The following is a 13,962-nucleotide window of genomic DNA, read 5'->3' as shown; positions in this document are numbered from 1 at the left end:
AAATGAATGATATACAAAAATTTTGCCTGCAGGTATAAGGATGTAATTATCCTGTTTAAGACAATGGTTAGGCTGCATCTTAAGTACTATATACAGGTCTGAAAACCTCATTTTAGTAAGGATGTGGATCTGTTGGAATGGTTTGCAGAGAAAAATAACAAGATTAGTGAGGGGAACAAAAGAGTATTCTTACTAAGAAAGACTTCAGTTTTGCAAATAGCAGCATCTGGAAACAGGCACCTGCAAGGACATCTGATTGAGATATTTAATGTTCCGAATAGATTAAGTAAGCTAAACATTTGATGCTTTCAGCCAGAGGTTAGAGGTTGGGAAAAAAAAAAAATAAATAACAAAATCTTTTCTCAGGATTACACTGACCCAGACCTGCCTGGTGCAGCTACATACCCATCTATGCTCAACACACCTACAAAAAATCTCTGACTTTAGGGAGAGGGAGGCTTTCCTTTATTTTGACATCCTACACAACTTAAGAAAATAAACCATTACCAGCTTTACAGAAAATATAAAAACCTGAATCCAAACTATTTAAGATTCCTCAAAACTCTGGAGCGAGGATCTTCATTCAAGATAGGCTTTACTATCAGAGAATGATCAGCAGCCCAGTTTCAGATACTGAAATCATATTTCCTGAATGATATCCATCCAAAATTTATTCTTCTCTTGACTTCTAGACATTTATCATTATTACAGCTAATTGACTTGTCCCAGATAAGTATATGACTCCACCTTTTCAATTACTGCTCCTTCAATCATTATATCCCTTTTTGTGGCATACTTGTTCATCATTACTTTTGTTTTAGCCATACTCGTGTTTAGTCCAAAATCCTTACTAATTCTGCATAACTGATTAAGATTTTCTTCTAATTCTTTGGGGTCATGGCTTATGACCACAATGTCATCTGCAAATCGTAAATGGTTTAGGTACACTCCATTCATATTGACTCCTTTCTGCAACCAGTCTAATCTTCTGAAAGCTTCCTCAAGGACAGCAGTAAACAACTTTGGAGATATCAAGGCAGTGTTAGGTGGGTCGGAAAACTGCTAGCTTGGGGGGGATACAAGGACTAATAGATTAACAGTAGCCACTGGCAGAGGTGAAAGTGATTCTTGCACTGCTTCTATTGGAATGAGCAGCAGTCTGTAAAACAAGATGCAGGATATTTCAGAAACTGCCGGGAGTCATTGAGGTACAATTAAACACATGGGTTGTATTAGGGTAGCTAAGAATAGGAACAGGTGCATATATACTTGCATATACACCAATGCTAGGAGTTTGGTAAATAAATTTGATGAACTTGAGGTATTGCTCAAAACATCAAAGGCAGATATTGTTGAGATATCAGAGACGTGGTGTCACACAGATATAAGTAATGCAGAACTGGAATTTGGGGAGTACAATATGTACAGAAACGATAGACAGGATAGGAAGGGAGGAGGGGTTATGCTATTAGTTAAGAAACACATGAAATCAAAGGAAGTGAAGCCAGTCGACATCACTGAACAGTGCAGTGTCGAGTCAGTTTGGTGTGACATAAGCATTGGGAGATCAAAATTGAGAGTAGGAGTGTGCTATAGGTCTAATGACTCTGATGAGCATAATAAGAAACTGTACACGGAAATAGAGTGGGCCAGTAAATCAGAGAGTCTTATAATGGAGGATTTTAATTTCCCAGATATTGACTGGAATTTGTGGGTTGGTCACTCACACGCTAGCAAGGCTTTTGTGGATTTATTGGATGATTGTTTTCTACATTAGCATGTTCGGGAGGCAATTAGAGGGGGTAATACTCTTGATCTGATTATCAGTAGTGATTCTTCGTGCATTAAGAATCTGCAGATAAAGGAACCACTAGGTGGCAGTGATCACAGTGTGTTGAAGTGCTATTTACTCAAAGAGGTAACTACTGTCAGTGGTAAAGAGAAGGGTTATTGCTTTCGTAAAGGCGACTACGATGGTCTGAGACAGTATTTAAATTCTATACAGTGGGACCAACTGATGATGTTACCAACAGCAAATTCAAAATGGGAAGCATTCAAAGAACTTATCTTGGAAGCTACTAGGCTTTACATACCAACTAAGAAATATTGTTCAAGGTTTAGGCCTAAGTTTAGGCTGGTCTGTAACCAAATCACAAAGGAGATTAGGCAGGCAAAGGCAGATTATGAGAAATCCTTGGCAAAGGATGCAAAGAAAAACAGAAAAGAGTTCTTTACCTATGTAAACTCTAGAAGGAACGGGATGAATCAGATTGGTCCACTGGATATTGATGGTTCAACAAGTGAGGATCCTGCTCAGGTGGCTAATAAACTAAACAAGTATTTTGCATCTACATTCACACATGAGGGGAGGGGAATGCCAGAGGTGAAGTAAACTCTGGCAGTGAGGTAGATGATTTTGTAATAACTGAGAGGAAAGTGGGGGAGAAATTGTTGAGGATAAACATAAAAAAGGCACCCGGGGTGGATGGGATCTATCCAGTTATATTAAAGGAGGCAGCAAAGGAAGTAAGAAAACTCTTATCCATAATTATGAGAGCTTCCTTGGACTCAGGGGAGGTACCCATAGACTCGAGATGTGCAAATGTGACCCCAATTCACAAAGGAGGATCAAAGGCTGACACAAGTAATTATAGACCTGTGAGTTAACTTCTGTTCCAGGAAAATTTATGAAGGCACTGGTTAAAGAAGCACTGAAGGATCATCTAGACAAGACTTCAGTTATAGCTCGGACAGAGCATGGTTTTGTTAAAGGAAAGTCTTGCCTGACCAATTTGATTGGATACTATGATGCAGTCACAAAAGAACTGGATGCAGGGAATAACTTTGATATTATATATTTGGATCTTAGAAAGGCTTTTGATACTGTTGTACATGGAAGACTGCTGCACAAATTGGAGCAGTGTGGCATTGGAGGCAAATTGCTGCTATGAATAAAGGGATGTTTGAGGGGGAGAAGACAGACAGTGGTAATCAACGGACACTGCTCATCGTGGACTAATGTTATGTGGAGTCCCTCAGGATTCAGTGTTGGGTCCATTGTTGTTTTCTGTATTTATAAATGATATTGATGATGGTATATCAAGCTTAATATCCATGCAGACGATACAAAGGTTGGCAGGGTTGTTAAGGACACTACTGATGCTATGCTGCTGCAACAGGATCTGGAAAGGTTGAGCAGATGGGCTGAGAGGTGGCAAATGAAGTTTAACATTGACAAATGTAAAGTACTACATATGGGAAACAGTAACCCCAGAGTAACGTATCAACTCTGTGGTACTACACTGACAGTGGTAGAGAATGAAAAGGACCTGGAGGTAATTGTGCAGACAGATATGAAGTTTTCTGAGCAGTGCAGATGGGCTGCAAGAGTAGCTCATGGTGTCTTGTCAATGATATAAAAGATTTTTTCTAGCATGGATAAGGAGGTGATTATTCCCTTGTATAAGGCAATGGTCAAGCCACACCTTGAGTACTGTATACAGGTCTGGAGGCCTTATTTCAAGAAGGATGTAGAGCTGCTGGAAAGAGTACAGAGAAGGGCAACAAGATTAGTGAATGGAACAAAGGTTTGCTCTTACAAAGAAAGTCTTAAGTTTTGCAAATTACAGTGTCTGGAGACTAGGCACCGGCGAAGTGATCTGATAGAGGTGTATAAAGCCTTGAATGGTTTGAGCATGCTCAATACCGATGGGATTCTTCCTCTTGCTCAGAATAATCACCTGAGTGGGCATAAATTCAAATTGAGGAAAGACAGCTGTAGGATAGACGTGCGGAAATTTGCCTTTAGCCAGCGGGTGGTTGGTTGGTGGAACAGACTTCCATTCCTTGTCGTGGAAATTGATAGCCTAAATAAGTTTTAGGCTCAGCTGGACAGGTATTTCGAGCGAATAGAGGGGTGAAGTGGAAGTGGGTTTTTTTTTTTTTTTTGGCTGATGCTGCATAAGCTTGCTTTCTTGCATCAAATGCCTCTACTAATGCTAATGCTAATTGGATAGATCCCATCCACCTCAGGTTCTTTTCTTTGTTTAGCTTCAGCAATTTCTCTTTTTACTTTCGTCTTGGTTTTCACAAAATTATTTAATTTCCTGTTAGAATTTGATAAACTTTTGGCATCCCCTTTCCTGAAGAATTCCTCATGTATGCATGTAGATGCAAAATACCTATTCAGTTTGTCAGCAACATGAGCAGGATCGTCAACAGTAAAACCATTGACATCAAGTGGACCAATGTGATTCAACTCCTTTCTACTGTTTACATAAATAAAGAAGTCTTTGCTGATTTTCTTTGCATTCTTTTCCAGAAACTTCTCGAGCTTGTCTAACCTCCTTTGTGACTTGATCACAGACTAGTTTATATCTACTTTTGGCATCTGTATCACCTGATAATTTATATGCATTTTTCTTCTCTCCCTCAAACCTCAGTTTATCTGACATCCATTTAGATATAAGCCTTAAACAATATCTTTTAACTGGTATAAAAAGCCTAGTAAAAGTAAAGTGCAACCATTATCAACCCACTGCAGGATGGAAGCCTCCTCAACAATTCATGCTGAGGGAAATGGACCATAATCTGCCACGCTGGTCCAGTGCGGGTTGGCAGATTGACTTTTTTACTCGGCTACGGAGGCCGGTAAAAAAAGCCTAGTAGCATCTACAATTACTTCTCTGAATGCTTCCCATTTAGAATTTGCTGTTGGTAATACAGTCAAAGATCTATATTTCTCCAGGGAATTAGAAAAGCAGTTTTTATATCGGAAGGATGTTATATTGATTGTTCGTAAAATCCCAAACAAAACAAGTAAAAGCTTGAATATTTAATGTAATTCTACTAATACAATGTAGTATAATCTTATTTATTATATGTACTACAGTATTAAATTAATAGAGGAAGACGCATGCGGAACTTCACACTTTGCATCATTCAAGGCAGTAAATCCTGCATGTTTGAAGCAGTTGGCGATCAATTTTTCATCAGCTTCATTCCATGCTTAAACACATAAATACATTGTCTGCAGGATGTTAATTTCACATTTAATTTTGCTTTCAAGACATAGCACAATTTTATTTAATAGCATTCTTCAGTAGTTTTTCTTAAAAAACTAGATTGCACCTTGATCAAGTGGCTGAAGAACTGATGTCACATTTGGTGGTAGGTACTTGATTTTTTTTTTTTTTTTTTTGATTTGGTAGTTGTTGGCGCATCGGCTTCTGTGGCCATATTGCACCTCCCAAGGTTTTTGCAGTACTTTGATCCAAGCCCGAGGCGGGAATCGAACCCGGGACCTTTGGGTTGCCGGGCAGGTACTTTACCCACTCGGCTAGCCCGGTCGGCTGGTAGGTACTTGACAGTGATTGCACATAGGTTGCTTACTTGACAATGAGAACTGCAGTCATCCACAAACAGCAAAATTTTTCTATTCTTCTCACTCGTCCTGCGATCTAAGCCTATGATCCATTCTTCGTAGATTTGCAATGTGATCCATGCCTTTTGGTTTGCTCGATACATAGTCAGTAATGTCCTCAAACCTTTAAAGCTTCAAGGCTTCTGTGCTTTTGCAATGATTAAAAGAGGAAGCTTCTCTGTGCCAGTCATGTTTGCTGCTAGGAGAATTGCAATCTGTTGTTTGGCCTTTTTTTCTGCAACTGCATTTCTCACCTCTAAATGTGTTTTATCCAGTAGCAATTTAAAAGAGTCCAGTTTCATCAGCATTAAAGATGTCATTGTGGTCATATGTCAGCAAAACATTTTTTTAACAATTTTCCTTCCATTCCTTTGTAGCATCACTGTCCACGGCTGCACTTTCATCATACTTTTTTTGAAAGTTAGGCCATGACGAGTCTTAAATTTCTGAAACCATCCATCTGAACTTTTAAATTCTTCAATATCCATTCAATGCACAAATGATTCATCCTTAGCTTTTAAAAGGTTACCATTTACAGAAACTTTTTTTGCATGCATCATCATTAGTCATTCCAAAATTACCTTTTCAAGATCTGGATACTTCACCTTTCGTGCCCAAATTCTACCCAGTGCATCAGCAGATTTCTCTAATGAAAAATCATTCTCTTTTACATCTTTTTTCAGAATAGTGAGCAGAGTACTCTTTAGGAATGTAGAACTGTTTGGCAATGTCAGTCTTAGAATGCACACCATTAACTACAGCTTGCAAAATCCTAATTTTCTGCAATTTGCAAAGCTAACCGCTTTCTTGGAGCCATACCAATAAACATACACTGTAACTGACTTCTAGCCAATGTTCATTTGATTACTACACTGTGAGAGCTTGGGAAATCTTAAAAAATGATTTCTCACCTGCAGGCTGCAATTACTCAATATATCTGAAGCATTCTGTCATTTTTAAACATGAATATTGTAATAAGAAAGTGAAAATTCAGATTATGAGGTAGAAATTTATGATCGTTATAGAGAAATCCTTTTGTTTTTCAAAGTCTTTATACTGAATGTAAAATACCATTAGGTTAATGAGAAATTGCTCGGGACCAACGACATAGGATGTTATGACGTTGGGACATTAAAAAGAAGGTGGCTATAAAGAGCTTTGACTGTATCATCAGTTGGCCCCGCTGCACGGATTTTAAAAACTGACTGAGACCACTGTAGTCACCTTTACAAAAGCAAAAGCTCTTCCCTTTAACCTTTACAGTAGTTATGTCTTTAAGTAAATCCCACATCGGTACACTGTGATCACTGCCATCCAGTGGGTCTTTTACCTACAAATTCTTAATTCAAGAAGAATCGCTGTTGCTAATCACATCAAGACTGTTGCTTCTGTAGAAACATGCTGCCTCTCTAACATTCTGCTGTAGAAAATAGTCATCCAATAAATCCACAAAAGTCTTGCTAGTGTGTGAATGACTAACCCACGAGTTCCAGTCGATATCTGGAAAGTTAAAATCCCCACTATTATGAGTCATTCTGATTTGGTGGCCTACTCTATTTCTCTGTGTAGCTGTTTGGTATACTCACCACAATCACAGTTTGGTATACTCAACACAGCTTATAACACACTCCTACTCTCATTTTTGTTTGTGCTTATATCACCATATTAACATTTAATTATTTTACCTTATTCTATTGTTTTAATACATCTCCATCCATTAGACCCAAAAAATTCTTTATTTCAATAATTTTAACTATACTTAAATCTTAACCTTCCTTATATATTAATACATACCTAGTCATTAATTTATACTTGATTTTTGCAATTTAATTATTACTTAATTTAGTTTTAATTTTTGCATTTAAATTTTTAATTCATATTTTATACTCTTTTATTTCATTCTTTTTTCATTCTCCCTTCTCTTCCATTATATTCTAGGTGTTTGGCAACCTATTCACTAAATAGTATAGCCTTTTTCCAGTGCATTCTTAAATTAACATGTATATTTTACTTTACATTGTTTTTCAGCTTCTCTGTACTTATAAAGTAAATTCCATATTCCATGTTTATTTTAAACTCTCGTATCCATCCATACCTTTTTCCATGTCTCACTAAACATGTTTTTTTTTTCTTTTTATTTGTATTATTCTGAATATAAACAGGATGTTTCGAAATTGCATGGAACAAATTTAGGATCATGTTCTACAGCTAAAAATAAGAACAAACAAAAAGTTACTATAAACATATATCTTAAAAGTTTTTATTTCTGAGATATTAAACATTAATCGCAAGTTACAAAACTGTGTAAAATAGCAAAACATTTTATGTTATAAAAATACAACTGTCCGAAACAGGCTTTAAACAGAACAAAACATTTCCACACTGACATTAATAGTGTTGTTCTACCACATGAATTGTTCCAATTACTAATTGGAATGATTTAGAGTACAGTGTCAACATGTCTTTTACTTGAGTTTCAGGTTCCATAATGACTACTTCATTGTTTATGTATGGCATTTATTAAAGTGATATTGTGGGGATACTACTAACCTGTTTACTTTTTCCAAGTTAACTGATATAATTTTAATTTATAGCTCATAAGAATCTTTCTCCTGTATTAGTATTGGCAAATGATGCAATGAAGCAAGCTTGTACATCAGCAAAAAAAAAAATAGTAATAATAGCTCACATCACCTTTCCGCCTCTCTAATAATTCATCTAAGTTTTTTTTTAAATTTATTCAAGCTACCCACTTCCACAACACTAGATGGAAGTTTTTTCAACAATCAGCTCCCACTTCGCTGAAGGCAAAGATGTCCAGAGATACACCAAAATATTTCCAATTTAGTACCAAGCCATTTGGTGCAGTAGAGAGACAAACTTAGAAAAACAGGCATGCTGAAACCATTACAAGCAAACCCTGGTAGAGGGTGATTTTTGATTAACTGCAAATGTTAAAGAGTAAATACTTTGTTCTGTATAAGTACAGTATCTCCTACAATGAGTACCAGAATATTGCTGGGTCATGTAAATGTTTCATCTGCAAGCATATGGAGGATAATATAACAACAACAATTGTATCCATTTCTTAGTATGCCTGCTCAAGATTTGTTGCCATAATAATAATAATAACTCTTTAATAATCCCAAGTTTAGTACATAAGATCAACTTGGAGACCCCAAAACAAAGGCCAGCAGTACCCTTACATATAGGGAAAAAGTAACAAAAGAAGCAAAAATAAATATAGATTAATTTTGGTTTCCTTTTTGTAATTTATGATTAATATTTAATATCTCAAAAACAGACTTTTGAGATATATGTTTATAGGAACTTTTTGCTTATTTTAGCTGTAAAATATACCCCTACATTTGTTCCAAGAAATTCTGAAACACCCTCTATGTACATACTCATCAAAAATGTAATATAAAGCAGAAAGCAAAGAATAAGTGAAACCAGAAGAGTGCAGTAAGACCATGGATGAACTGAAATTTAGAGAAATATAACAAACTTGAATGAAAATTTTCTTTAATTAAATTTCTCTGGGTGAGAAATTTTATTTACAGACTCCATTAGTGTGTTTTAATAATTTATATTATCCTACAGTAATCTTTAAAAATAATTAAAATCAATTAAAAGGAAAGAATTTATTAATTGTAGATGTTTTTGACATATTCATATAATAATTAAAAAAGCATAAAATAATTATAAGTGCAGCATACAGAGTACACCAGCAGACACTTTTTTAAAATCATTTAAAAATATATTTTTTCATTTGAATAGCCTATACTATTCTTAGAAGTATCTATTATAATGTTGAAATAAAAAGTGATATTATAGTGCACATGATTTTAAACATTTTTATTTAAAATAAATTCAGTGGCAAAAAATATGTCTGCTCTATCAAAAGTTTTTACCATCTGTCAGACTAAACCTTTTACACTGTACTTTACTGGCCCAATGAAATACAAATGGGCAAAAAAACAGTTTCCTTATTTGGCAATTTTGCCATACAAGGGAACCCATTCAGTCTTTCAGTAAAGGGGCTCCAGTTCTTCTTTCTAGAACTGAGGCCTCTTAAATGTGGGCCAGGTTCAGCTGAATACTCTGAACCCGACTAAAGCCAGCCCTGAGTAACTGCAGCTGATCCAGAGGTGATGACCACATAGTAAAAAGAATTAGTAACTCCATAGTATTAAATAAAGTTTGTTGCATCCTCTGAATGAACATTTCTAGAATTAGGGGAGGAGGTACTGTTAGCACCTTCTGCGTATCTTAACTACAAACTGATACAGTTGTTCAGTCCGTCTTCATTATGGCTGATGGCAGGATTCAACATGGGATCCAGAAACATTACAAATTATTAAGTAGTTCTGTCATTTAGGAATTTGCCTTATTGTAATACTTTGTACACAATAAAATTTCCTTGATAACTTTTCAAGTGGTTTAATCAGTATTATTCATATTTCACATTAATTCATCACACAGTGTGTTCTCTCAAAAAGTGAATAATAATTAATAATTAATTCCTTAGAAGCAAATAGTATTAGAAACCCCAGCTACAAATTTATTTTTTAAGCAGAGCAAAGTTTTATACTCTCACATTCACAATTAAACATGAACTGAGCTTACTTGTTGCTATAATGCAGTGGTTCTCAAACTGATGATGTTATGGAACCTTGCACCTCTAATTTGGGGGAACTAGAGATGTGCACAGCCAGTTCATGTATAATCTACTTATCACAGTCTGCTATTAATTCTGTAATTAGTACAGAATTTAAAAAAATAAAAACATTACTGTTTTTTTCTCAGAATTTTATTTATAAAAATATTCAATTTCATGTGTTTTTAAGATTGTGTCTGCCTTCCCTTCCCAGAATATATTGTGTGCCCAATGTAGATAAAAGGTGGAGAACTACTGCTCTAAGAATACATGTGGATGGCAGTAAACTATGTCATAACATAGTCATAACAAAGTTTAAGAATTATGTTGGTTTTAGTAGAGTTCACTATTTTGGTAGTAGTGTTGCAAACATTTTATGCATTTTATTCAAACAGTAAATACTTTTAATGAGAAGCTGATAATTATTGATGAATTTATTAGATAGTAAGATACAAGCTTTCATTATACAAATAATGGTATATGCAAACAGTTTACACACTATTACTATGGCAAAATGCATTCTTAATAACGCATTTTGAATTAAGAATTAAGAATTCTTAATTCTTAAAGACGTTTGTTTTTTTGTAGGCTTTACGACGGAAGGGCAATAAGGCCATAATGCGCCTAACAATAACGATAACAGAATTTTCTTGACTTAATTTTGCAATTGTAAGCCCTTATTCTGAAAGAAGTGAAGGTAAAAGAGAAATCTGTTGTTGTAATTCATGGTTGATAGATTTTTGTGAGTAAGCTATAAAAAAAAAAAAAAAGTTGGGTAATAATATCCTGCACAAAAACTTTGCAAGTGTTGAATGTTCTGATATAGTAAACTAAAATGGCATGATACAGTTTGTGTGACTTGATCTATGTATGAATATGAAAGACTGGAAAGCTTGCTTATCCAATGCTAATCAGTTCTGAATATAATTATCCTTTATTCAGTTTAAATGTTTGTTTGTGAAAGATCAGTACACAAAACATGAAAAAGATTTACTTGTTACCATCAGATTGTGGAACTTTTTATTTTGTGTTCAAGATCTTAATTTGAACATGTATAAACATGTGTGGCATACACAAATTTTCTGATGCAGAATCACTCAAAGCATGTTTATTTGTGATCTCATTCAATCTCAATGACTTGAAGATTTTTCAGTACTCCCACACCCAAATGTTGTAACAACCTTCCTGTCAAGGAAAATGGGGCTTTGTCACTAAAAACAATCTGTGCTGCAATTCCATCCTCTTCCACTTTCTGTTTAAAGTCACAGCAAAATTTGTACTTCTTGTCATTCAGTTTTAGCATTCAATTTGTAAGCTTTCAAAAATAAAAGCTTCCAAAGAATATGTTTTAGGCATATTCACTCACAACTATTATCTCTAATTGGATTCTCATTGTGCTGTTTCATTAGTGACAAGGGAAATTGACTTATGTTGTGGGGAAACCTTTTATATCACCTACAAAAGTCACAATGCAGATTAGTTGCTGAATCGTCTTTGCAAACATGAAATGCTTTTCTTTTATGTGGAAAAGCCATTTTAACAATGTGTTCCCCTAGGTGGACATGACAGAATTTACATTTCTTGCAGAAATTTTTTAAAGATTTTTAGTTTTGAATTGTTACTGCAATATGCATTGTCAATATTCAATGAACTTCTGAACGTGTTTACTTCTTTTTGTATCCTCCTCTATATTACATTATATGCTAAGTAATATATGAAAAAATATTTTTTTTTTTTCGTAGGCTGACCAGATATGCTATGCTGTCCTCTGTGTTTTCTCCTATGTGGCTGCTGGAACAGAACAGCGAAAACGTAGAGAAGCAGCTGCAGCAGCAGCTGCAGTTGCAGCAGCATCAAGTGAATCACGCATGATACGAGAAGGAAGTAGCACTACTTGGATTAAAAAAAAGTGAGCTTATTGCAATAGGAAAATTTTTATCAAAACTACAAAGAAGCCTGTGATTCATATGCGTATAGTGGAATAAGGCATTCTCTCTCCTTTCAATAATGACACATTAAGTGATCTTCATAATGCAATGCAAAAGGAACATCTAGTCAGTGCGCGTGCGTGTGCCTCAAGTATCATTTTTTTAAACTGACTAAAGCCACAATTATCTTTATACTACCAATAAAAATTGCTACTTGGCAAGTTCACAGGATCAGGAAAAGTTTTTATATGCACCAAAGAAAAAAATTATGGAAATGTAACTAAAAACAGGAAAACAGAACCATGTATATGTGTATGTCCCTTTAAAGAAATATGCAATGTAATAGAGTAAATATATCTTTAGATTACTGTCCACTGTTTTAATTATAATTGTGTAAATATATCAGTGGCCAACTACCATCCTTAAATGTTTCAGATTAATTTCTACGCATGTGCTGAATAGAAGACTATTAATATCTGAAATTGTTTTGTTCTACCTGTACATTTATATATATGTGTCAAATTTTATAGCAGTACTCTGTGTGCTAATCAATGCGACACAGAAATGTATATACTTATATGCCAGTTTGTGCGCAATTAAATAGCACAAAATTCAGCAAAAACTTATATTAATGGTTGAAATTAGAAATGTGAGCAAGAATATGTTTTGCTACAAAGTGCCTGCACCATTTCAGAGTTTTAATAGGTCTAGTTTACATATGATGCACTAAGTTAGGTACCATGAGTTTTTTTGGGGGGAAAGAGGAGGGATGGAATCACTGGCACCTAACATAATTATGAACAGTTTGCCATCATCAGATATTTCAGGTAAAAAGTGATTTTCATGCAGCAGCCCAGATTAAAAAATGTGTTTTTCGGTAAACTTTATTTTCTCATGCATAAGAGTTTTCTGATATATGATAGTTTTTAATGCAAGTAAACGTTCAGTTTTTAACAGAGAAAAGAAGTGGTGATTGCTTCAAATGTTTTTATCATCTCATCTAACTATAAGAGATGATTAAGTTAACTTTATAATTGGAATGTCTGATGCAGCTAAATATTTTCTCCAAAGTAAATTAAACATACTCATTGGCTGAACTGGGAAGGATAATTTTGCATCTGCATCATTTATTCCTTGTGTAGTGAGTTTTTCTGACTGATGCATTATTTTTGCTTAGAAATATCTGACCGTATTATCTGAATATAAACTGCAGTCCACAATGTTCCTTATATTTTACAAATATTAATGAAAATGACTCCTGAAATTGAAGCAGATTTTTATCGTCTGATCTGTCTTCAACTCAAAGCAACGAATCTAATTCTGTAACTTTATAAAAACTAATTCACTGTAAATTAAAATGTGTTATTCTCTAGATATTTTATGTTGAATTAAAAAAATTAAGGAGTCATCCTGATTGTTGTTCTTCGCTTGTTAATTATGGACATTCCTCAATTAAGTTGTTTGTACATTTCTCATCATTTGCTTGGAAATCATGCAATAAAACTGTTACAGTAATTTTGATTTATGACATTTTATCAAATTTGCCATAAAATAATACTGCATTAAATGATTTAAAGTAAAATAATTTTATTTGTATACATACAATTAGAAGTGTTTAGTTCTCTCTCTCTCTCTCTCTCTCTCTCTGTGAGTGTGAGAGAGAGAGAACTAATTCACTATAATACAGAAGCATTCAGAGATTAATACCTGTATATTTATGACATAAAATCCTATTAAAAAAACACTTAGTAACAAAAATAAAAATGTTATTAATTCTGAAAAAATATGCACTAATATTTCATCTGCTGTACATCAATCGCCTACCCGACACTTTATGTTAATCCCTTTCATTTAAACAGCCAGAGCCTCCTCTGGCAGCTCTACGTGGTCTAAGTGGTGTCCCTCGGGGTTCGGTGTTGGGCCCATTGTTGTTTTGTATATTTATCAATGAT

The 13,962-nt window shown here is 34.7% G+C and overlaps 1 protein-coding gene across 8 annotated transcripts in view; it reads left to right on the top strand.

The window, feature by feature from the left end:
* Positions 1 to 13,285, top strand: part of Rab3-GEF (Rab3 GDP-GTP exchange factor) — a 973,693-nt gene extending 960,408 nt beyond the window's left edge. For 3 of the 8 annotated variants that reach the window (XM_090382519.1, XM_090382521.1, XM_090382518.1), the window contains exon 35: positions 11,825 to 13,285. In XM_090382519.1, the coding sequence (XP_090238645.1) occupies positions 11,825 to 11,954 (130 nt within the window). In that variant the 3' untranslated portion in view covers positions 11,955 to 13,285. The remainder of the gene's footprint in view (positions 1 to 11,824) is intronic. The other 5 variants (XM_090382522.1, XM_090382520.1, XR_016547514.1 and 2 more) reach the window with 4 other exon arrangements.
* The last annotated feature ends 677 nt before the right edge of the window (positions 13,286 to 13,962 follow it).

This window comes from Mastigoproctus giganteus, chromosome 10 (assembly GCF_048544385.1).
Source record: "Mastigoproctus giganteus isolate SK-2022 chromosome 10, ASM4854438v1, whole genome shotgun sequence".
In the NCBI taxonomy this organism is placed as follows: domain Eukaryota; kingdom Metazoa; phylum Arthropoda; class Arachnida; order Uropygi; family Thelyphonidae; genus Mastigoproctus; species Mastigoproctus giganteus.
Note: the sequence above shows the minus strand (reverse complement) of the source record. Positions and strands in the feature narration are given on the sequence as shown.